Consider the following 26,527-nt stretch of genomic DNA (forward strand, 5'->3'; position numbering starts at 1 on the left):
AGAATAGATTTTAGACCGCACACTGTATTTCTGTATCTCTGCTTGATCGGTGGTGTGAAAAATAAATAAATCTAATATGCAGGTGAAAGATGTGGCAATTTAAAACAAGACAAAGAGTTGTCCATTCCATCTGATAGGTGTGTCACTGTCACGTTCATGGGCACTGCATTCTCACTTCAAATTGCTACTATAGGTACAAACAAATAATGTAACGTCAACTGATGAGGAAATGAGGTTTCCTTTCTTGAATCTCCTTTCAGTTGACCTTGTACCAGTGAACTGTACTGTCATGACTGTACATTTGTCATGACTGTGATGTACCTTTTCCTATGCAAACTTATAACCTAATAAAGTCTTCAATCAATCAATCAATCAAAGCTCATCATCGCCATTTTTAACTATTGTGACTTCAGAATTATAACGCACACTGAGAAATTGAATAACCATTCTTCTGTTTAGTTTGAAGAATAATTTAGTGGCATGAACGTAATAGTAACCAGGATAGTATTCAGGCTGTGACAGCAGCGCACATACCGTACCTTAGCTCTGGTCCATAGCGTTAGTGGAGTTCTCCATAACGCTGTTCCTCTACCTCCGTATTCCTTGGCAAAACCGGAAAACACTGCCGTCTGGTCCGAAAATAACAAAAACTGTTTCGCCCCTCACCAAACCAAAGGTTTCAGTGGACAGTTGAAAGCTTACTCTACTTAGTGGACGCAGTCTGAGCCCCCCACCACACAATTAAAATATTTTTTTAGGGTGAAATGAAAAAGAATCCACCTGACGGAGACACTTTTCCTGGTTGAATACTGTTTTCACAAAACAGCGCTTCCAACGTCGCAGAGCTGAATAACACCCGATGAGACTGCTCTGTTAATGTGGTGCATTTCGGTCCTCTGACCTGCGCGGCAGTAGTGAGTTGGCACCGTGAGTCTCCATCCGGTGGAATATTTTCATTTTGCCCTAGAAATGTATTTTAATCGTGTGGTGGGGGGCTCAGACCGCGTCCACTTAGTAGAGTAAGCTTTCAACTGTCCACTGATACCTTTGGTTTGGTGAGGGGCGAAACAGATTTTGTTATTTTCGGACCAGACAGCAGGGTTTTCCGGATTTGCCAAGGAATACGGAGGTAGAGGAACATAGCGTTAGGGAGAACTCCACTAACTATATGGACAAGAGCTAACCGTACCTTGGCATCCTTTTTTTCTCATTTTCTTTTCTTCTTTCTTTAAGTGGGAACAAGCTCCCTGGTTTCAAAAAGAAATGACCTAGCTGGGTCAAAATGGTAGTTTTCATGTTTATCTCCCATCTCTGTTCATCTCAAATCTCACCTGTAACAACTCCCACAAAACCAGAGCAGCTGGTTCTCAAAACCCAGAGGGAATTTTACTATCTTCCCATCCCACCCCCATTGCAACGCAACCTGCACTGGTTAGCATGTAGGCCATCCAGCTCCTTCAAATAAAGCACCTGCTCATCTGACAGGCTCCAGCAACACTATAATTTATCTTGAAATGGATGCCAGTCGTTGCAATGTGGATTGAAGTGTAATCACCGCAGCTCAGTTCATCAAGAGACAAACGTCTGTGAATGTTCCACTGCGTCTCTCTGTCAAGATTGCCTTCTACGGAGGCCGACTGCATTTCACAGCGGCTGGATCAGGATGCCCACATGAGCTGCGCCTGCGAGCGCTGACAAGATCAGATGCCGTCAAACGAAGTGTGTACAAAAGCACCTAGGCTAGGCCTAGAAATACCCGCCTCCCCTCCCCCGCCACCTCCTCCGCTGCACATGATAATGAATATGATTTTTTAGCAAAGGTTATCAAATCTAACCCTTTAATGTAAATGTTGAGCCTTACCCCGTTTACATGCCTGGTTTGGAAAAGCATGAGTTCCAGATGCTTTGTGCAATTGTTTCCCAAAAAGACCATAATTGGCATAGGCAACCCAGTGTACGCTTTTTATTTCCCACAAAGCACTGTAATATGCCACATACATTTGTTTCAAATATTTTTTATTGTCAAGCACTTTCAAAATTGTCAAGCATTTTTAAAACGAACAGTAAACAGTGCTTCCTTATTTTATGTATATTTCTTTTAACAGAAATACACTTTACACTGGCACAAACAAGGAAATCAGCCCGGCAAGGTTAATGGAGGCAATATTCTGTTTTAGTGGAAACCTAAGACCTGCCATAAACGGGTGTGAGTGAAAATAATTACTTTGCTCTTTGAACAGGGGCCACTCCAATTAAGGTAGAATAGGTTAACACAAAATTCCAATTACTTATCTTTAGCAGAGAGCAATTCATAATTGTACCGCTGTATCTTTTAATTTCTTGTCCCATAGAGGAAAATTGAAATTTCACATAAATTAACAATGTGGCCTGGAGTGCACTGCAGATGCTAATTATGAGGTAGCCTTCCATGCCATTTGTTTTCTAATCGTCAAGGCTTTAAAGTGAATGGAACCATACACTTCTGCTGGCTGTCATATTGTATGGCTGATGCTATCTGTGTCGTGCTGTGCCAGAATTGCAAATATGCATTTAAAGTGCCAAAGTCTAAAGCAGCATAATATGCTAATTGAAATTTTACTACACCCTAATTTTACACTTATCTCTCTCTAGCTATCACTTCCCTGCTATCGTCTTACTGCTACAGCTCACAGTTAGCTAAGTAGAAGTAAATAAGAGAAACATTTATAGCTGTCCGTATATGAGCAAGCAGGGGGTAACTTGAGCAGCAGCCGAGGGCGTTCGGTTGGCACCACAGAGGTTGTGGGTTCGAATCGAGGTGCCTTCGGCTTTTTCAAGCATCTACAGCAGTGTTTCTGAAACTTTCAAATGTCAAGGTCTCCCTTAACTCTGACAGCAAAGTGAGGAGAGAGAAGATAGTCCTTGTCCGGCTGGACTATGGCAGTGGCTCAGGGGTAGAGAAACCATCATTAGAACATGGAGGGTTCCCAAAAAGGTTCCCAGTTTGATCCCAGGCTCCCCCAGAGTTAGTGTCGAAGAGTCCTTGAGCCTAGTTGCTCCCGGTGAGCAGATTGGTGCCTTGCATGGTTTCCTCTGCCATCAGTGTATGAATGTGTGCTGTAAAACGCCTTGGATAAAGGCACTATAAATGCACCATTTACCATTTACCATTTATATATTTCACAGTGCTCACCTCTCCCCCTTGTGTTCATACATATGAATCTACTTTGTGTGAAAACGATGATGCTCAATACTAATCTCAGCTTGATAAAGATAAATGGAACCGGTGGGAGATTTAAAACAAGTTGGATGAGGTTATGCAAGGTGAGACGAGCGCCGCGAAATGAAGTGTTTAACTCAAAGCAGAGCTTTCACGCCGTAATGTGACTGAACAGATGAAAAGAGGACGGAAAAGATGAGAATGCAATACAATGGAAGATAATAGAAGTTAAGCGAAGTGTGAGAAGTAAAACTTGCTAATGCATCAGGGAGACAGTTTTTGGCCTCAGCCTGAGGGCATTAACCATCAAAATGAATTCCCAAGTGGTGTCATTATGTGCCGCACGGCTGCTGCTGATCCAAAAAACCTTTAGCCAATTTACCCATCAACCTTCAACATCGTTGTAGGTTGGAATTCTTCACCAAAAGCAGCCATTCTCAACTGCATCAGGGGAAGAATTCATTACATGTGCAAACAGAGGTGAAATTAGTCCTCTTCGGCAGAGAACTTGTACAAGGTCGACTTTAGTGTTGTATCAGAGAAAGAGGGACTGACTGCAGCAGCAAATATGTGACCAATTAAATATATTCCTTAAAAGTGCCCTCGGATTTGTCTGACAATCAATGTTTTTTTAATCTAAAGTTCATGTTAAATTAACAGCACTTGTGTACTCGTAATTGAATCAACACAGGTGTGTTGTCAATAAAGGCAGCGTGGTCGAAGTTGTCCTTGCAAAAAGTGTTTACACATAGAGGCATGCACATGCACAAAACCCATTACGCAAACGCATTATACAGGCACAGCTTGCTCCCTTCAGCTGGGACCTTCTGTCTCAAGGATATTTTCAACTCCAATTAGGTCTAATGAGCTGCAAGCTAGCAAACAAACATGCGCGTGCAAGAACGAGCACTGCCGACTGTTTTCCTAAGAGGGGTTATTGATTGCAGTCCGTTCAACATTGGCGTGTGTCAGTGAGCCTGGTGGCTCAGCCTGTTGTGCAGGGTTTAAGAGCTAGAGAGCGGATACGGAAACGGCATGCTTGTTTTCATGTACGTGTACATTGCGAGAATCCGGATGCAGTAGGCAGGATCTATAACGAGTATCAATACTGCAACTTAGAAATACTCGATTTTACTCAAAGTACAAGTCTGGAATTCATAATGTACTCGATTAAAAGTACAAAAGTATTGGTATCAAAATGTACTTAAAGCACCAAAAGTTAAAGTACTAAATGTTTGAAAACTGATATAGGCCGATTCTACAAATGTCTTCTAAATCCTAACAATTTTCTGAAAAACGCATGTTGCTACCGGTATATCAGTGGTTCTCAAACTTTGTCATGGACCTGTCAAGGATCCCCAACATGTATTGGGCCACGGACCCCCATCTAAAGATATTTTGTTCCAGGGACCCCCAGAAGCAAAGATTTGCCTCATGCTAGATCCAGAATAGATACACGCAGCCCTGAAGACCCGAGTTAGAATCTGGCGTCTGGTCTTTCTCTTCTCTTGGTTTCCACAATCTCAGAAATAAAGCAGAACATATTTTTTGGTTCAGTCCTTCTCTCTCTCTCTCTCACACTCCGTTTCACCAAGATGTTTTACTTCCTGCAACGCTCAAGGCTCAAGAGAATGATCCCATGTTTGGTTAAAGATGGGGTGCCGTGACCCCCCCCCCCCCCCCCCCCCCCCCCCCCAATTGGGCATTTTGACTCAGAGGCTTTCAGCTTTCAGGAAGTAACAAAAAATGCACAAGAAAGGCTTATTTGCATATTATAACCACATCTGGGGGTCTATTAGAGTAATGTTAACTCCATAGACACATACAAAACAGAAGTACAAAACTATGGCACCACCTCTTTAAAAAGAAGGTTTGACTCAAATTGTGACTCCAAATCCCTCTCTCTCTCTCTCTCTCTCTCTCTCTCTCTCTCTCTCTCTCTCTCTCTCTGGAAACTTGGGATTGTTCCATAGTGTACACTAAATCATAGGCTCTTGAAATGGTATTGACAGGCTAAACTACTGCAGGCCAGCTTTTCAACCCACCTCCCATCCAGTTGTTAAGCTCCCTTCTCTTTAGGCTAATAGAATGTCTTTAATCCGGAGGCATATTGTGCAGCGCAGTATGAAAAGTCATGTTTAGGAGATTAGCTGTTGAATCCTCGTTCTTCTTTGCTGACACTTATCACTTGAGACTTTTTCTTCTTTCTACTTTCTTCCTTGATGCATATACAGCGAGTGCTGCTGACTCTAGTGTTTGTGTGTTTGCATGCGGGCGAGCGTGCTTTTTTGTACTTTGAATTGAAGTGTGTGTGTGTGTGTGCGCAGGGACGTGCAGAGAATGTTAGAGAGGCAGGGTCTGCAATTTCGAAAAGGGCCTTTTGCTGGAAATGTCATAAATAGCAGACCTCAAAGCTCACAATGTGTCGCTTCGCAGCGCAACGCGTTGTGAGCTTGGAGGTCGGTGCTTGATACCACCCTGAACTAAGCATAATGAATTTCTTTCACCATAGTAAAAACTGCATTCATGGTCTGGAGTGCATTTTGACAGTCAGTGAAAATATTTGACTATTGCATGGATGGATTATTATGGATTATTGCCAGTGATTTCCAAAAGGACACTCAAATTGTTATGGCTCCAGGAGAAATTAATAATGAAGCTAGAGAATTGACGGAGTAGCCCTGTGTGGAAACAACACCTCCCATATGGCCCCTCCAATCACACTGAATCTCAAGTGTGCTGCATTGCAAAGAGGCAATGTAATTGCGATGTAACGGCCATGTAATTAATGTTGTTATCTGGAAAGGGGCCTTTAATTGATCTGGGACTGTGGTTTCTGGAAACGCTTGCTATGCATAGCAACACAACTAGGAATGGCATTCAGCAGAGGCTGACGCACTGCTCAGGGTCCACGCCAGACTGCAGTGCTTGATTTCTTTTTTTTTTTAATTCATATTTTACTTCCTTCTAATTGTAAGGCTGGTAATGTCCCTAGGTTCAAACCTCTTAGATCTGGTTGGGCGCAAGGAGTAGCATAGGGCAAACCAGAGGACGTGGATGTTTTTTGCTTGTCCTGTCTGTCTGTCTGTCTGTCTGTCCGTCCGTCCGTCCTTCCATCCGTCATTCTATCCACAAGTTTCCAACGTCCCATCGTGCATTGCGCGGAGGGTGGGCGGCAGTTCTCGGGTCGCAGCCGAGTGTGATCTACAAGCTCACAGCGGTTGCATCTATGGCGTGACGTGAGGTTGTATGTCAGCTGTTCACCGGATGTGTCCCACACATAATTCGACAGGTGGATACTGTATATAGCCTACATAATGTTTGTATACGTCTATTTGTCTGTGCGTCCGTGTTATGCCCACTGGGCCTAGGGGTGTTTGCGGGATAACAAAGGCAAGGTGGTATATGCCAAATGTAGTTTTATTACAATAATGCAAAAGGAAATACAGGAAAATGTAAATGGAGGTTGCTCTTTCTCAGTGGTGAGGCAGGGCGGGGACCCGACATGGAAACCAAACAAATTCAGAATGCTATCCCTAATCTAAGAAGGTTAACTCCCAATCTGACTACTTTACTACCACCCAAACACTTCCCTACCTGACTACACTACCTAACCTAACCAAATAACATGAAGAGAGTGGTAACCCAGCCCCCTACCTAAGAGATCTAACAAAGTGAATACTACCACTACGAAAATACTTACTAATACCTTACCCCTGCCTACCACTGTTAACGTGGACTCAGAATAGCAACCTGTACACACTCAAAACGGCTAACAGAAACGGCTACACCTAAAGCTGCTCCGGTGGGCCATGAGTGTCTTCTTCATGGTGCCTTTATAGGGGGCGGACCAGACGGACAGATCAAGCGCTGATTGGCTGGAGGTGGCAGAGTGACAGGAACCCTCCTCCACTCATAGCAGCAGTAGGAAACTGCAGACGGGGACGTAGACAGGCGTGTGCACATACAACACAGAACACAATGCAGATCCCCACACTAATGTCTACTACCATAACAGTCCGTCTGTCCCAGCATTGTGAACGCAATATCACAGGGAGTCTCAGGACTTGGCCTCTGCCCTTAACTGTCTAACATTCTTTAGTTCTGTTGAACTCTGAAACATGACTGATTCAAGGCAAAAATGCTCTCAACAATACCCCCCACCCCAAACAAGAAACAAGGACTGCATACATACTGGTAATATATGGTGTGCCAAAGGATGCTGTAAGGATGAAGGTGTTTTGATACGGCTTGCAATCCTCAAACATATACTGCAGATGTGATGTTCAATGCCAGAGTCTAAAATCCATTGGACAGGGGCGTCATAAGGGGGTGGGGAAGTGGGACTGAGTTACTAGGGCCCAAGGTGGAAGGGGCCATAATTATTTTATACTTTAGCTATTGAAAAATAGCAGATATACAAGCTCACAGCGTGGCACAGAGTGTCGCGCTGCAAGCTTGTAGATCTGCTATTTTTGAAGTCGTGAAAATGTGTGCAAATCTTTGAATATATGTATGTTTTAAGCAAACATTAATTCAAAGATTTCGTCTGGGGGGGTCCCTGGAACGAAATATTTTGAGATGGGGGTCTGTGGTCAAATACATATCCTTTTGGGGATCCTTGACATGAAAAAGTTTGAGCACAGTTTTTTTTTCAGTAGTTAAAGCACAACATAATGTGTGCGTTCCCAGTCTAAATGGGTTAAACCCCCTCCCCCTATATGAAGAACATTCATGGGGGTCCGCAGTGAATCCTTGTACCCAGGGCCCAGAATTTGGTGCAACACCCCTGCGGCTTGCAATCCTCAAATATACTGCAGATGTGATGTCCAATGCCAGAGTCTAAAATCCATGGATCTCCAGGCAGTCAATTAAGGAGAGTGTTGGCAGGCTTCACGGCCTTGAGTGAGGGCCTGTATCTCACCACCACGCGTGCCACCTGAGGACATACTGAACTCTTCCCAGAAAGCTCAGGTGTGTTTGTTAGTTTGTCGGATTTGGTCTAAAGGAAATCGATGTGTAATTGTGAAGGGGGAGGAAAAGGAGTGCGAAAAAAGTTTGCGTTGCTCTCATGGACACTCACTTCAAATGTATTTATTTTCAGATGTCAACATGTTTTAGATTTTTGAATTGTTGTAAAATGTCCAAACCTCTATTCTTTTCCACTTTGTATAATGATTGTGTGTGCCACTGGTTAGCTTTTAAGAAAGGCCTTTTTTTTCAGTGAGTGCTCTCCATTGGGGCCTGCACTGCAGTCTTACTGAGATTTCCTTTATGTATCTCTGTTGTATTTACAGTAATGTCGGGCATTGCTCACATCTTGTGGAAAAATAGCACACTCCCAGCCGGGGTCTCATTGATCAATCATTTCTTAAATTATGTGCATACATTTCCTCCTGAAATGATATGAACAGCTACGGCTGCATTTATCAAGTGTTCGGGGGCACTTTGCCTTTTTGTCATATCCAAGTCAGAAGCAGGTGGAGGAACCCTTAATCAGCTTAAATTAACATAGCACACCAGTGGCATATGCATGCCAATGATAAATAAGGCATTGTTAAGATGTCACAGAGCCTCAACAGGAGAGCACTAAGGGATTTGGAACTGGCTTATAAGATAGTCTTGGTCGCTGGAAAAGCAGTTGTAACTTGTGACAATAGGCTCTATATGCACAGCAGCCATTTTTGGAGAGAAGCTGGGTCTTTTCTCACTTCCTTCACAGGTGTTACCAATAATACTAATGAAGGCTCTGTTCCATTCTGGTCAAACAAGAGTCAGGGTGCTGATATTGTGCATGTTGTCTCACTGGAAACACTCTGCTACACCAGTGGGTCTCAAAGTGTGGTTCAGGGACCATCATGGTTCCTTGGGGGTTCCAAATGACCCCTTAACATTTTAGGAACTCTAAGAGTTATGGGGTCCTTGAAATAAAAGGTTCTAAAAGGCATGGAACAGAGCCTTCCTATCATTGGTAACACCTTTGAAGGAAGTGAGAAGAAAATGGCTGCTGTGCTGCACAGCATGTGCATACAGAGACAATTCTAATGTAGGAGTCTCAGAAGTAATGTTGGAGAACCCAGACCAGTGCACGTTGGGCAGAACAGTCACCATTGACGTCCAGTTGTGCAATACCTGTGTCATGTCTGTGATGTGGGCATTGTTTCACCATGGGGCTGTTACCATGGTGGCGACTGTTTATTATCAGTGATGTCAACATGCAGACAGATGGCAAACATCATCTCCAAATATGGGCATCGTTTCAGCTTGCGGCTGTTGGATGTCACCATGCTCATCTCCAAATTTGGGCATTGGCAAGCGGCTGTTATACCATGGTGGATGTCACCATGCTCATCTCCAAATTTGGGCATTGTTTCAGCATGTGGCTGTTGCCATGGTGGCGACACTGATGTCAGCAAACGTGATGTCAGCATGCAGACAGACGGTCAGACGGTCAGACATTCAGTAAATTAATAGTTATTTTATATATATATATATATATATATATATATATATATATATATATATATATATATATATATATATATAATATATACACACTGTACAGTATTTTCTGGACTATAAGGCGCACCTGAATATAAGGCGCACTGTCAATGAATGGTCTATTTTCAAACTGTTTTCATATATAAGGCGCACCTGACTATAAGGCGCACATAATAGACGCTACCATTGTGTTATGCATCCAACAGATGGAGCTGTGCTAAAGGGAATGTCAATGTCAATGAATGATCCATATATAAGGCGCACTGGACTATAAGGCGCACTGTAGTTTTTTGAGAAAATTAAAGGCTTTTAAATGCGCCTTATAGTCCGGAAAATACGGTATATAGTATCTGATGTCTAAACCGTATGAATTGGCATGACACAGTCACGTGATTATTGAAGATAATTGCACAGTATGCAGTGTGACTTCAGACAGCAGATGTCCTGACAGACATTCTTATCACATATCGAGTCAGTAAAGAGTCCATAATGTATACTAAATCAAACTGCTACTGGAGGCTACCACAGTGTGCAAGGACTAGGCCCCATGGTCGCGTTACATCACCAGGTGATTTATGCCCAGCTGCGGCGATACTACTAATAACGTCCATCATCGAGCTGCCCTACTCGCTGAAGGAAGCTATTATTCCCTCGAGATTCGACTATTCGTGATTTCTCATTTCACTCAGCCTGAACCTGTTGCATAATGGAGTTCCCCCATGTCATCAATATGCCATTGGAGTCATCAATATGATGACTTAGTACTGACATCATAGACTGGCCTCCAAGTAATATGGTTATGTGTTAGGCTACTGCACTAAGTACGCTGGCAATACAGTAGGTGCAACAGGTACTCTGACATACTGTTTTCAGAAACTGTTTGAAATCAAAGAGAGTCAATATGAGGTATACAGGTATGTTCGGTAAGTTTGTGGAATTGCTGGGAAAAGGAATTAAGGATGTGTTCGATCTCTGTGATATTTCTTTTATAAGACAATAATATATATAAAGATGTATTGATCATGTTAACTCTTATACTGCTTTGAACGTTCCTGTTCGCCCCAATTCTTGAGGTCGAGTAGGGCCAATACGGCCGTTCGTTCGTTTGATGTTTTTTATGGATTATGATAAAAGACGTCCTTGCGCAACTTTTGAATGCATAATTGGTCGTCGGTCTCGTTTTGAGGACAGCCGGAAACCGTTCATAAAAAAAAAAAGTAAACAGACTGTCCTGGCTCCGCCTGCCCAGAGCGACTCTGCGCCTGCCTAGCTGCCAGGGGCGTCAATTGGGTATGGCAGGGGTATGCAGCTGCCATACCTTGACAGGGGGAAATAATAAAAATGTACTTTTCATCGTGCCTGTTGCTAAGGTATGGCAACATGACTGGTGTCTTCACCAGACACCAGTCATGTTGCCATACCTTAGCTTGTTCTGAACTGACGCCACTGCTAGCTGCTAGCAGCCTTGAGGGACTATATTGTTTTATGCATCGGGCTGTTAGTAGAGAAAGAGAGAGAGAGAGAAACGTTGGTAAAAGCGATCATTTTGTCGGAAATCAGTTGTTTTATAGTATTAGTAGTATAGTAATTGTAGTAGGTAGTAGTATTTAGCAGTAGACCTACTAGAATATTGGGCCCTGCTCAGTATCAATCCGCCGAAGCAAAGCGACCATCCCCCACCACCCCACGGCCGAGGTCGCACAGCAGAGATTCCACGGAAGGAAAGTTTCGACAACAAACTTTGTTAGAATTAGGATTACAAACCTACCCGCGTTGGTGACCCAGGACCAGGCAGCGCCCACCACGAATGGTGGTGGTCGTCGTGATGATGATGATGATGAAGAAGAAGAGAAAAAGATTCCTGTAGTGTAGCCGTTGGCTTTGAAGAGAAACATTCCATTTCTTGGTGCCGTTGGTCGCGAAGAACCGGGTCAAAAAGTGCATCAAGAGCCTCCTGATATCCCGATATGGACTCGGAGACCCCCGCCATACCCGCCGTTCGTTCCTGAGAGTGAGACCCCCGCGCTGGATGGATCGGCACGGCACAGTGGACACACATCTCGGGCGCAGTAGAGACCGCCGCCACCCATTCAACAGCCAGACGTACAGAGGCAGAGACTCACTGGACGATGGCCATGATTCTACTGTCCAGAGTGGTAAGACTTAGACTTAAATCCAGTGCATCTGCATGTATGTATAGTATACTGTATGTGAATCGCTTCAGGCTTTCCACTGCATCCGTGGTTCCACTGCAGCTTGGTTTGATTGACAAGCCTAAAGTCTGGTCTGGTCAGACGTGATCTCTATTGCGAATACACCAGTGGGATCCGGTCTAGAGCCCGCCTACTGCATCCGGTTATTTACACGCACACATAGACTACATGCAAGAAACGTTTCCGTATCCGGACCGGATCAGCAACTTGATCCAAGCATAGAGTTAGGATCCAAGTGCATATGCGTTTGTTTTTGCTACACAGGACACACGTGGATTTCCTATTACGCGCGTGCACGTACCGCATGTAGTGTACGGTGCACGGCACAGGTTAGCATTTAGCCAGCTACTATGATTATTTGATGGGATTTTAGGATTTAGTGGCTTAGTTTGTGTGTGCATGCGTACGATGCGTGTGAGAGAGAGAGAGAGATGCGTGTGAGAGAGAGAGAGAGAGAGGTTTCTTTTTACGTGTGGTGCACGTGCGGTGCACGCGCGTGCACGTACGGTGTGCGTTGCACGCGCGTGATCGTACTGTGCACGTGTACGGTGCACACCCGCACACCCGTAGCCTTTCAATTCAATTCAATTCAAAGGAGCTTTATTGGCATGAGAAAATATAGTTTACATTGCCAAAGCAAGTGTTATAAATAAAAACAGTTGAAAATGGGGAAGATAGCCTATACAGTTCTTGGAGGAAGTACAGCTTTGTGTAAACAGAGCTATGTTGCATTGTGACATTTTATATAGGTATACAGGGTATAAAGGGAATTTCACTGTGACAGTAAATGCATGGTAACTATTTACTATAACTGCATTTTATGTTATATATGAACTTATTGTAAGTCATTTGCTAAATGTCAAAATTGTAAATTGATTTGTTTAGATATAAACTATTTGATATTTTCCTGGCTATGATTTTAGATGATGAGTCGACGATGATGATGAGCCTACTTCTTCATTTCCACATCGTGGTCGTCCAAGGACAAGGATAGGTAAAGAAAAAACAAACTTTTTTCTGTAAATCAGACTTAGCACCATGCACATGCTCACATAGACATCAAAGGGGGCTTGAGCCCCTGCCCTTTTATCCATCTGTAAAAAGTGCCCTCTCCAGACCATGAATGCTGTTTTTACATAATTACTATATATATATATATATATATATATATATATATATATATATATATATATATATATATATATTTGTGTGGTAAGCAGGAAGTGCATAGAATGTTAGAGAGGCAGGGGTTGACATTTCTAAAACGGCCTTTTGATGAAAATAGTAGGCCCCCAACCTCCACGCATTCTGCTGTGACGCGTTGTGAGCTTGAAGGTGTACTATTTTTCATGTATTTTATAGTAATTATGTATTTGTATAATTTACAGATCGACCATGGGCTCGTGTACGAGTTCAGCAGACCCGGTGGAGCCCTTCCGGAGGAGCCTGGCTGGAGTGAAACAGAATGGAGCCCCAGGCCCTGTGCAGGCTGAATGACACACACGCACGCACGCACGCACGCACGCACGCACACACACATATACACTCTGTAGACATGTAGTGTCACAGTGAGATAAAGAGAACCCTGAAAGCTGAAGCAGGATTCAGGCTGAAGCTCATGTCACTGTGTCAATGTTCTGCACTGCTCTTACTACTGCTCTTACTTCTCTTACACACTAAAAGTGTGTAAAAAGACACTTTTTCTTGTTTTTATTTTTTTGAATTTGTTTGTAAACAACCACTGATCATAGGTGTGATGTTACTGAAGCCAACAATAAAAGGCTAAAGAGAGATTTCTGCCTGAAAATGTATTCTTCACAAAAATGCATTTTTCTCAGCTTTATGTTCTCAAAGAGCTGTTTTTAGGCCACATTCTGCAGCTTCTAGCTAATGAACAGAACAAGATAAAAACTCGAAATCTTTTTCTGTTGCAAAGTAGACATTCTATTCTTCGTTGCCATATAATTGTTGTCTTTATAGTCGAAACCAAATTTCTCCAGTAGGCCTTCAAAGATGAGCGACAATTCTCAATTTAGCTGGCAGTGGATTGAGCTTTTTGTTCAATTCTGTGGTAGTAAAAGAGTTAATACTATTATGATTACAGAATTGTGTAATATATGATCTATTATGAATAAAAGGGGGGGGGGGTCTCTTTATTTCCGTATTTATTTTTGTTTTTATTTTATTAAGACAAATCAAATGTCTTTGTTTGTCATGTACAGTGTGTGGAAAGGGTAGGCAGAATAAGCTTATCAGCTTCAGCGTATATATATGTTTTGGTCATAATAACTATGTAAAACAATTTATTATTCTCATTGTTTTGTTTTAGTTCTGCTATGTTTCATGCACATGGGGTGATGACCATACCGTTGGTTCCTGGGGCAAGCTGCCCAGATCACTCATGTCACTCATACTACTGTGATTTTCCACTGTCCGCTACTAAGGGGCAGTTGCGATTTGCTGCCTTGTTACTGTCTTATATTCCAAATGGTCAATGATAAGTAGCCTATACTTTCTGTTAATGATTATGCTATGTGTATGCCTATTTATTTCCTAACTGTGTGAAGTGAGTGAGATGAAAAAATCTGGGGTGAAATCTGCCGATCGGCACTACAAAGTGAAGAATATATTCAAGAAAGTCTATTATATTTAGTCAGAGACAAAGACACTCGAACAAGCTTGGTTCAGGTCTTCAGGATATGTCGAGACATAAGAAAAGCCTATTCTGCCGTGAGGGCTGTGGGACTATCTGTCCATGAGTGGAATACACAAAGGACCATTTAGCTGGCCGTTAGCTGAAGCTTTGCTATCTTAATGACGGTCTTTGATCGGAGGTGTGAGAACAATCCCCTTGGAGAGAGAGAGAGGTAGAGTGGCTGACGGCAAGAAGCCACAACGGTGTGTGTGTGTGTGTGTGTGTGTGTGTGTGTGTGTGTGTGTGTGTGTGTGTGTGTGTGTGTGTGTGTGTGTGTGTGTGTGTGTGTGTGTGTGTGTGTGTGTGTGTGTGTGTGTGTGTGTGTGTGTGTGTGTGTGTGTGCGTGCGTGCGTGCGTGCGTGCGTGCGCGCGCGCGCGCGCGCGTGTGTGTGTCTGTCACCACTCACCACCAGAGATCGACTCCCACCATGAACACTTATCCTAGGCATAGAAGCCATCAAAAGAAAAGCGGATCTACAAACCCATCACGTGTGGCCCTTAACTAATGATGTATTAAATGTGGTTGTCATAATACAAATGAATGATGCATCTGTGATAAATGAACTAATGTATGAGTCAGTCATTGATTAAGCGTTAATTCTGTGTCTGTATTTGTTCCCAATATATTCCCAAGTTGTGACCTTAAGGGGTTAAGAATGTTATTTAGACAGAATTCTGTTTGTACAGATGCTGTGTTCATTATTTATATGGTATCCTCGTTAATTCAAGCCACTACATTTATTTCTCTGTGCACTCTACTTATGTGACTATTTACAGTGGTGTTTGTTGACTAAGGGCTGATGCATACTCCATTTTTAGAGCCACATTTATTTCGGTTCGGCTGTCTTTTTTGCTCTATGCAGACTATGCAGTTGCGTACGTGGAGCCCCGAGGATATCGACAAGGCCCCCTGAGCTGCCCTGTAAAAATTACTTTTCAGTCTGCCTCTAAACACAACATCGCTCCGTCGCAGCTTCTTTCTCTCTCTCTCTCTCTCTCTCTCTCTCTCTCTCTCTCTCTCTCTCTCTCTCTCCAACCCACACACACACCACACACCACACATAGAAAGCAGCAGCTAGCAGCAGGTGGACTTCAAAATAAGAGCTTTTTTTCCCCAGTCGGTGGACTTTGCCTATTTTTTTTAGCACGCACCCCGTTTGCTAAATCCGCCCCTGAGGCCTATGCAGCGGCCCTAGGGTTCATGCTTTCTCGACTTATTCTGAACTCGTCTTGTAAGTTGCCCTGGATAGGGCATCTGCTAAATGGCTACATTCTGTGACTCTGTATTTGTTATTTTATTGGTTATTGCGGTCGCTGTTTTATATGCAGAGCGACTTTTATTTTAGTTATTATAGCATTTTTCATTGTGTTGATTTTGTGTGGACCCCAGGAAGACTACTGTAGCAAACACTTTGTAGTGGAAGCTTTATGTGGATAAAGAATAAACACACACACAAACACACACACACTCCTTTTGTACTCTCTCTCTCTCTCTCTCTCTCTCTCTCTCTCTCTCTCTCTCTCTCTTTAGCTCTCTGATGCGACTTGGCAAGCTGTGCATCAACCGCTAATGTCTGAAGCCCGCAGAGATTCACTCGCAGGGACAATTTCCATTTTCCATTGCTGCAGGTGGTGGTGAGAGGGACCTTTTATCCCACCACAATTGGTCAATTACCTCCAAATGAAGTCAAACAATCGTGTAGTTGCAGTCGGGATAAAGTCGGTAAAATGCAATAGGGAAAGGAAATCTCGATTCGGTGCACTCAGGGTGGTGGGGGGGGCGATAACGATTTTTAATTACCCCGTGGAAGGAGTGGGTTATTGAGCTACAAACCTCTGCACGCTCTTAATTGTGTGTGCCTCCCCTCCACAGAGAGGGAGGCAGGTGGCGGGTGACGGGACCGGACTAGATCGATGGTCACACACTGACACCGTCGCGTTAACAATGCATATTATTATGCAGCTACCTGTAGATTTAATTCCCTCGCGTTCTTTGCCTGTAATGTAATGAACGAGTGCGGTACGGAGGGGGGGTTTCGCAAGAGAGGCTATAAAGGCAATTACACGACCAGGTTTAATTGTCTGCTAACAATACACGTAGACTTGATTAAAAGTGGCAACGGGAGCAATTGGGAGGAAGGCAGATTTGGGGAGAACACGTTCCAGGTTTAATTCATTATTTAATTTAGAGGCTAAATGTGCAGGGCCTTATCTGGCAGTTTAAAATGAACATTCTCTCCTGAAAGAAATGGCTAAATAAAGACAAAGGGGAAAAACCTCAATGCTTCTGTTGCTTTTGAAAGTATTTCACTACATTTAAACAGTTTTGGGGAATTTAAAGTTACATGTTGCTGTAACTTGCTGGTAACGTCATAGTTCTGTAACTCGTCAAGTAACTGAGATACTTTTTGGGTACTTTTTGGCCCAAGTTACAAGATACAAGCAAAGTTATAGTTTTACATTTAGGTTTTTGATCAAATGCCACAACAGCTTAATTTATATGTATAGCAAAGGTGTAGCTATCACTATACAAGGCACCAGTCTTTTTCTCTTTTTTACAGTTAAGTTACAGTTTTACAATTGAGATGTGATCAAATTGACAATTGACAACAGATCCTCTTTTTTGGTGGAATTTTATTTTAGGAACACAGATGTTAACAAAAGAGAATGTCAACCTTTGTTAAAAGTATACAACTCAGTTGAGAGGCGTAGTCCTACATTGTCCAATTAAGTAGATTATAGTGTGCTGTTGCTCGAGGTGACTTTACACTTTACAGAGAAGCTTTACCCTCAACATCTGTCAGTGGTCGGTCTTCTCTCCCTGAATTCTCTGGTGTATTTTAAGATGATCTCTCCGTTTGAACCCTTTACCACAATGCTCACAGCGGTAGGGTTTCTCTCCTGTGTGAATTCTCTGGTGACTTTTGAGATGACTGCTCTGCCTGAACCTTGTCCCACACTGGTCACAGTGATAGGGTTTCTCTCCTGTGTGAATTCTCTGGTGTTGCGTGAGACTAGCGCTGTAGCTGAACCGTTTCCCACACTGGACACAGCGGTACGGTTTCTCTCCCGTGTGAATTCTCCGATGATATTTGAGACTATTGCTATAGCTGAAGCTTATTCCACACTGGTCACAGTCGTAGGGTTTCTCTCCTGTGTGAATTCTCTGGTGTTCTTTGAGATGACCGCTCTGGTTAAACACGTCACCACACTGGCCACAGCGGTAGGGCTTCAATCCAGTATGAATTCTCTGGTGTTGTTTGAGATGAGATTTCCTGCTGAACCTTGTCCCACACTGCTCACAGTTGTATGGCTTCTCTCCTGTATGAATTCTCTTGTGATCTTTGAGACTAGAGTTTGTGGTGAACCCTTTGCCACATTGGTCACAATGGTAGGGCTTCAATCCAGTATGAGTTTTCTGGTGAACCTTTAGATAATGGTTTGTAGCGAACCCTTTACCGCACTGGTCACAACGGTAGTGCTTCAACCCTGTGTGAATTCTCTGGTGTACCTTGAGATTAGAGTTTGCGGTGAATGCTTTGCCACATTGGCCACAGTGGTAGGGCTTAAGCCCAGCATGAATTCTCTGGTGTTGTTTGAGACTACTGCTCTGGCTGAACCCTGTCCCACACTGGTCACAGTGGTACAGTTTCTCTCCTGTATGAATTGTCTGGTGTTGTTTGAGACTCTTTCTCTCGCTGAAGCGTATCCCACATTGGTCACAGTGATAGGGCTTATTTCCTGTATGAATTCTATTGTGAACATTGAGATTATCCTTTCGCGTGAACCCTCTACCGCACTGGTCACAAAGGTAGGGCTTCAACCCTGTGTGAATTCTCTGGTGAATGTTGAGATGACTGCTCCGGCTGAACCTGCTCCCACATTGGTCACAGTGATAGAGGTTGTCTCCTGTATGCATTCTCTGGTGATGTTGGCTGTTTTTGCTGTAGACATGTTTCGTCAGTGGTAGTTGGGCAGGAAAGACATCTGAGATGGAGAATGAGGGGATAAAAAAGGATACAAAAGCATAATAAAAGTTTTTAAGTTTATATATATATATACCAGTAAGACTCCCTAATCGGGAGATAAGCGACCGTTGGTCGCTTATCTCCTGTCACACTGCTGACATCAGTATGACATCACACCGTACACAAATGACCCTTATATAAGACCGGCATTATCTACCGACAGATTAGTAACAAGATGTCAAAATCGTTGAAGGTTGAATCTCCAGATATGGAGATAACCAACACATCACTCCATATATGGAGATAACCAACGAATCTCACTAAGTCTGACCTCACAAGCCCCATATTTGGACACGAACAACATATAACTCCATATATAGAGACATAGCTGCTGACATCAGTATGACATCACACTGCTGACATCAGTATGACATCACACCGTACACAAATGACCCTTATATAAGACCGGCATTATCTACCGACAGATTAGATGCAAGCAGGATCTCGACTCTGACACAACTCATCGGCTCATAAGCTGGTTCTCCCTCCATATATGGAGCTAACCGACGAATCTCACTAAGTCTGACCTCACAAGCCCCATATTTGGACACGAACAACATATAACTCCATATATAGAGACATAGCTGCTGACATCAGTATGACATCACACTGCTGACATCAGTATGACATCACACCGTACACAAATGACCCTGACGGCACACACCAAGCAGTGTGATGTCATACTGATGCGGAGATATGAGCAGGGCAAAGGTGTGACGTGTGACGGACGGACGGACGGACGGCCGGTGGAGGTTTTGATACTAAACTGCGACCTCACGGTCGCAATAAAAACAAAGACTTCACTAAATCACTTCTAGGAGAGGCGAGGTCTGGTAATTGTTTCTATATTTCAGTGGTTCTCAAACTACTGAAATAAAACCACTTTACGTCATGTTGTAATTCTCAAAGGACTACAATTTGAACGGACCTATCAAACCGGAAACAGTTTTAACCCAAAATAATTCCCCTGCGCTCAAGGACATACTTTTAGGGCCTACCTAATAAACCCCTTGATGCGGTGTAAGTTAGCTTTCGAAAAACATTGTTTGGTATACAGTATGCATCTTTTAGTCCAACTCGTAGCGACTGGCAAGACTACACTAGGCTACTCGAGCATTTTAATAGGGATTGGGGAAAAAAAGGGGGAGAACAAAAACAAAGCGACGCCACTTCTTCTGCTTGTGGTTTCTGCCTAGACTGGATCAAATGGCCCGTTATTAACGATCACCATCATGGTGATGCGAGGTTAAGTTCAGACAATGGTATTCATATGCATCATTCATTTCAGAATGCTACAGAATCCTTTTTTTGCAACACATCGGGACCTTTTCCACTGGCAAAGAACCGGTTCCAGAACCAGTGCCGGTTCAACTTTCTTGGAACCTTGGTTCGTTCTTGTGAACCGGCTTGCGTTTCCACCAGATTGAACCATGATTGAACCAGAGGAACCAAGGATTTTGTAGTTCCCGTTCGGAACCAACTTTTACAGTTCGGAACCAACTCCGGTTCTCGGTGGAAAAGCACACCTCTGGTTCATCCCATAGGCGGGAGAAAGAACCAGAACCGGTTCTTTGCCAGTGGAAAAGGCCCCATAGTGGCCTCTACGAACTGCTGCTTTAGTCAATGGTTCGCCTATATGGACCCACAGGCTCTGACACACACATGCGCGCACGCATGCATGCACACACGCACGCGCGCACACACACACACACACACACACACACACACACACACACACACACACACACACACACACACACACACACACACACACACACACACACACACACACACACACACACACACAAACTGGCACTAGCACTCAACATTTCAACATTGGCAAACAAACCTGTTGTGGACACGGGGGGCAAGGGTTGAAGGGAAAACAAATTGATTAGCTTAATGTGTAACATTGTGATTTGTTACTTAAGTAAAAGTAGCAATGCCACAATGTAGAAATACACCATAGAAGTCTGATATTCAACATTTACTTGAGTGAAAGTATATTCAAATATGATTATTTAAATCACTCCAACCCAAAAAGCTCTAAATGTCTAGAAAGACGCAGATATTGTGACAATAGCCGATATACCCCTAAAGGAATGCTTCATAAAACTGAAGCTTTCCTGTGAGCTGCAAGTATAGGATTGACATGTTGCTTAAGCATTCAAAATAGCCTAAAATTGTATCTTAATACTTCAGTATTTACTTGAGTCTATACTTTGTCAACCAGTGGAAAAGTGACATGAAAACATTTACAAACCTATTCTGTGTAACTTAATCACAGGCTGCTTCAGCATGGCTTCTTCTGACGCTGTTAAAAAGCTGTTGGACGACATCTCTCTTTTAGGAAACAGATCCTCTCCTTCCGGTCTACTTTGATAGTTGACGTGAGGCCTGGTATATCGTCTTGAGTTCAGCAGATCACTGGTAATGATGACTTGATAGATAGTAGCCTGTTCCTACTAAACTGTCCCAGATCAACACAGGACTGAACAGTGATGAGTTATAGGCTGACCAGGACCCACCCACTCTCCACCCACTGCTCCAGCATGATTCATCACACATCAAAAACAGACACACACACACACACACACACACACACACACACACACACACACACACACACACACACACACACACACACACACACACACACACAACCTTCCCCTTACATGGACATGACTCCACTACAGTATTAATGGACACCTAAAATGGAAAGTTTCAATGTTTTGATTGCGGACTGATTTATGTGGTTGACTATTAATACTGCCCTACAAAGGCAGAGTGCAGTAACTACGTACAAGAATTTCACTAAAAATGGGTTTAAAATTGTTACAGCTGATCAGCCAAATGAGATAAAGGCATAAAAGTCACGTTACACTGATTGTATATCTGTTCTTCAGCTAATTGTTCATCCCCCAATATCATGAAGGCTAATTTTACCTTTGGAGACACAAATAAGTTGGTGTGTCCGAAAACGTACAGGAGTTACTGCACTCTGCCTTTGTAGGGCAGTATAACAAGATAAATATATATTTTTAGGTAAGTTTAGTCCTGTTTGTCTTGTTTTATTGCTCTTATATTAGCTTTTATATCACTGGGGCTGACCCGGGGCGCCAGAGATTAGCTGGTCCCTGCGTCATCTCTCCCTCAGCTAAGGGGTCCTTGGCCTGAAAACGTTGAAGACCCCTGGGTTAGCATATACAAGAAAAAACTGCAAGTAAACCTCCCCCACCCGCCCCTGACTACTGCACGCTCACATGATCTCTACCCACCAGAAATAGTCAACTCTTGGGGGAAGCTTACCGATCGTTCCTACTGGTTTTCATGTAAATCTGCACATGCATTGACCTCGAACATGACTGTTGCCATGCACCACCACCCACAGAATCGAGAAAGAGCTATCAATCTGTCAATCGTTTCCGTGTGAGACGGGTCGGGTGAGCTTCCCTGTGTTGAGTCAAATTTAACCGCAGGCTCCACTCCTGGACTGGTGCCCTTCCGTCAATTCCTTTAAGTTTCAACTTTGCAGCCATACTCCCCCCGGAACCCATGACTGTTGACACTTGTCGACCCTACAGTTAATTATCACTTGGGGGCAGCCGGGCAGCATATTATTAATGTGAACAGGCCAACCAGACCATAGTACTGATCTGACTTTCTTCCATCTTTCAGGATGAAATGTATTTTGCAGAGCTACTCTTCCCACAGTATTGGTGGCACACACTTGGGCCATATGTCAAATCTAGCGGTACAATGCAAGGATGTTCCCAAATATGGAGATGACTGACATCATATTACTGTAGATGCCTGACACACTGTCAAAGACCACATGAGACTGACACAGTATGTCCATATATTGGCATTCCAAGATATGGGCTTAATATTGATGACATCAGGGATGTTGGAGATTTAGTGAATCCAATGAATCCCCCGAAACGACCTCCTCCATCAGTGTGTGTGTGTGTGTGTGTGTGTGTGTGTGTGTGTGTGTGTGTGTGTGTGTGTGTGTGTGTGTGTGTGTGTGTGTGTGTGTGTGTGTGTGTGTGTGTGTGTGTGTTCACGCTCATGCATGCATGTGTGAACGCATGCACCTTGGTTGCTATGGTTATGTTGTTCAGTGCAGACTGTGGGTGGGTAAATAATGTACACACATGCTGCCATGGTGACAGCACTGCAGCTAGCTGTTGCCCGCCTCCTAGATGCTCTGGTCACACACACACACACACACACACACACACACACACACACACACACACACACACACACACACATACACACGCACACACGCATACACTCAGCATAATTATTTTCACTGCTATCAGCCAGGCTGTTTGTCAGACAGTTCCCAGAGAGTGAGACATCAAAGTTTCTTTTGACACCATCCTGTCTTATGCAGTGGGCCCACACGGAGTCTGATGGATTGATAGCATGTCTTGTCCCATAGTGAATCATGTCCTGCTCAATATCAACCTCTGCCTGTTGCGGTTTGCTGTGAAATGTGCGCTGCACGTGTGTTGTGTTGTGTTGTGTTGTGTTGTGTTGTGCTGCATGGATGGATGGGTGGGTGGGTGGGTGGATGCCTGGATGGAGGGATAGGTGGTTGTGTGGGTAGATGAATGGGCAAAAGAAAGGACAGGCACATGGACCGATGAATGGATAGACAGACAAACAAACATGGTTCGCCTATATGGATCCACAGGCTCTGACACACACGCACGCACGCACGCACGCACGCACGCACGCACGCACGCACGCACGCACGCACACACACACACACACACACACACACACACACAAATAAAGATAATTAAAGCATTTTATACAGATTTAGTGTACTGTATGCTTGGATGAGTCTTTACTCTAATCAGGTGGCACATAAAAACTTCTCAAATATAAGTACGGCAGCAATAATACAGCATATAAGTTTGTATTGTAGGCTAAATTAACCACTATCTTCCCATGTCTTCTCCAGATATCTGTATGGACAACATAATGGACCATTTGACAATCATGACAAGTGCCACACCCCCACTCACTCTGTTTTGACTGTAACTGTGTGTAATGTGTGTAACAACGCAAAGCGGAAGAAAGCAAAGAATATGAAAAAGCACTAGTCTCTGGAGACAAACTATTGCCTCACAGAATGTTCAAATGCTTCCGCAATACAGCCTATGACGCAACAGTAGCACTGGAAAAAGTGCAAGACTGTTGAAGCGAATGCGATATAGTATTTTAATGTCCTACTGTAAATCAAATTAGTTGAAGCATAGGTTGCTGCTTAGCAGAAATGGATGTTTTAAAATGCACTGTAAAGATACAGCATTTTAACATCCCCTTTTCCACCGCGTTCAGGTGGCTTCGCAGCATTTGAAGATTGTGGAATAGCTGTCTGCCTTGAGAGACCAGACGGGCACTGACACAGAGCTAAAGAAACACAGACATGATGTGACTCATTCAAGAATTATGGCAATGAAAAGGAGCAACAATCTTAAAACCTGGCAGTACCTCATGCATATGGCCCCAGACGTCAAAAGGCAGCATAACAATTTACAATTTGCTTAACCAAGAGTTATGGCACACTCTGTGTTTTCCTCCGGCTCCGTGCCCTTGACAAGGAGTGTTTGACCTAATTAATTACAAGATAGATGACATTGTCATCCACCGCACTTAATGCACAGCCAAATGGTCCTGGACCTTAGGCCTGGAGTAGTCATAACAGTCATTTTGCACATTAGCATTTATAATCGCACATTTTCAGTGAATTGCCCCGAATCGATTTCCCCATTAGTTCTGCATGTTTGCATGCAGAACCTTGCGGTGAACAAATGATTGATTGCCAATGTCTTTCTTTCATAATACAAATTTAAATTCCAATTATGTGCCAGTCACGGTGAGATGTCACATTGAAAAATGGATTGGGACAAGTAGGTTTGCAGTATAGCATCCACACATTGTCTGTGTCATATATGTCATAGTCAACTGGAATCATAGCCATTAAATAAGATAAATTGTCTCTCTGTTATTAGAATCCAAAGTGAAAGCAACCATTCAACTATCATTCACAGACTGTTTTCAAATAGCAGGGTCCCTATGAATGTTTAGTTCAGTGAGTCTCCACTGAACTATACAATTGTCTATTCTGAGTCTTCTAGCTCTAGTCTTTTATCCAGACTACACATTTAGTTAGAACTAACTGCACTTGCCTAGTGTCCCGGGTCAGAATGAGTCTCTGATTAAATGGCTGATTAAATATTGACCTACTATATCTTGCACAACATAACCATCTTCCAGTGTGGACTCCAAACCATCATATTTGAGTGGATTTAGTATCTAAAGCCACTTTTGTCAGCTCCCATGTTGAGTCATGGCAGGTGGCTCAAGGAACGACAGACAACTGCTCAGATAATGTGTTGATGCCGGCAGGTTAGCCAACGAGCTGAGTCAGAGAGCGATGCGGAAAAATGGATGGAAGAGTTGAGAGCGTGGGGAGAGAGAGGACAGCTTTGCACCACAGGGCATAGAATAAAATAAAAAGAAATGTTAAGAAACGTTCAGACTTTGCAAAGATTATTGTTGAGCAGAAAGGGAGAGAGGATCCACCCGAAGCCCTAGCTGTCACTTTGCAGTAGCACATCGACGTGCACTATTAGCTTGCATTTCCCTCACGAGTCACAGCTTTGTCCTGTTGAAAGCACAATGGCCTACCCCTGAAAGCATCCCTCGTTTAAAGATGAGCACATTAATATAAAGGGATACACAGAATACCCAAACATCACTTCAGCTGCATACAATAGGACTGTGCTATAGGGAGATGGATGTGGGGCCCAAAAGCAGTGCTTTGCATTTGATCCATGTTTATTCTTCTGCTGCATGGAGCTTCCAGGATACAGTTATAACAAAAGGCAGTGTACACCTGCACAGCAGCTCACGACAATTCAAGATAGTGACTTATTGTACTTTTCATAGGTTAGGAAAGAGAAGAAGAGTGTTTGTTTAATTCTGAAAGCTTAAAAATGTACCCATAACTTCTTTCTTTCTTTCTTTTTATTTATTTCGAACATCATACAATACAAAATCACAATAAAAACAATGGTAAACATATAATATAAAAACAATTTCCATCATCTCAAACAATAAAACATATGTGTTCGAAACTTCTAGTCTGAGACCCAGGATTTACAGTCGGTGGTGCCCTTGGGGAAGTTGGGGTTGATGGTACAAACTGAAATTTGAGTCTCCCAGACAAGAAAAAAAGAAAGAAAAAAGAACCTCAACCGAGTAACACATAATATCACTTTGATTTGATTCAGTGAAAAATATTTGAAGTTAGAAGCTTTGAAATGCAGTCGAACTCCAGAATATGTAACAGATTTAAGTGATTATATTGTACTTTTCCAATGATTTCTTTTTGCAGACGTCATGGATCCATTCTGTGTGTGCTTGACAGAAAAAGATACTGACCAACAATGCATTTCTCTGTTTGAGTTGGTTTAGTCCTGAGGGGGATTTCTGAGGCCTGTCTTTTTGTGCCCTATTACGGATATCTTTGCATGGCAATTAGGCTGCTTCGACTATCTACTGTGCAAATTATTCTTGTGCTCTTCTATGCATTTAATCTCTGAATTCCATTTGCTTTTGCTCATAATTCTGCTAAGTGAACCTAAACCAGTGCTATAGGCAACCATGGGCCTGCATGGGGCCTCTGCGACAATCGCTGGGTGATTTCAGTCATTCAGTCACACTCTGGCTTGCCTTTTTAAACTTTATCACATGTAATTTAAAGAGCAACATAACATGAACAGAGCTATGTTGCTTTATCAAATCATATACATTGTGCTACAAAAGTTAACAGGAACAAGGTTGTGTAAGTGATTTATCTTTGTAT

At 43.1% G+C, this 26,527-nt stretch overlaps 1 protein-coding gene across 1 annotated transcript; it reads right to left on the reverse strand.

Moving 5' to 3' along the window:
• Positions 1–16,817: 16,817 nt before the first annotated feature.
• LOC308280373 (uncharacterized protein) lies at positions 16,818–21,101 on the reverse strand. Its single transcript, XM_080720634.1, has 2 exons — positions 20,900–21,101; positions 16,818–18,595 (listed from the first exon to the last, which is right to left on the reverse strand). The coding sequence occupies exons 1-2, from the start codon at positions 20,973–20,975 to the stop codon at positions 17,409–17,411; spliced, it is 1,263 nt and encodes a 420-aa protein (XP_080576760.1). The 5' UTR covers positions 20,976–21,101; the 3' UTR covers positions 16,818–17,408.
• Between the last annotated feature and the right edge of the window lie 5,426 nt (positions 21,102–26,527).

The sequence above is a fragment of the Nannobrachium achirus genome (genome assembly GCF_963921795.1).
Source record: "Nannobrachium achirus genome assembly, chromosome: 24".
NCBI lineage: Eukaryota > Metazoa > Chordata > Actinopteri > Myctophiformes > Myctophidae > Nannobrachium > Nannobrachium achirus.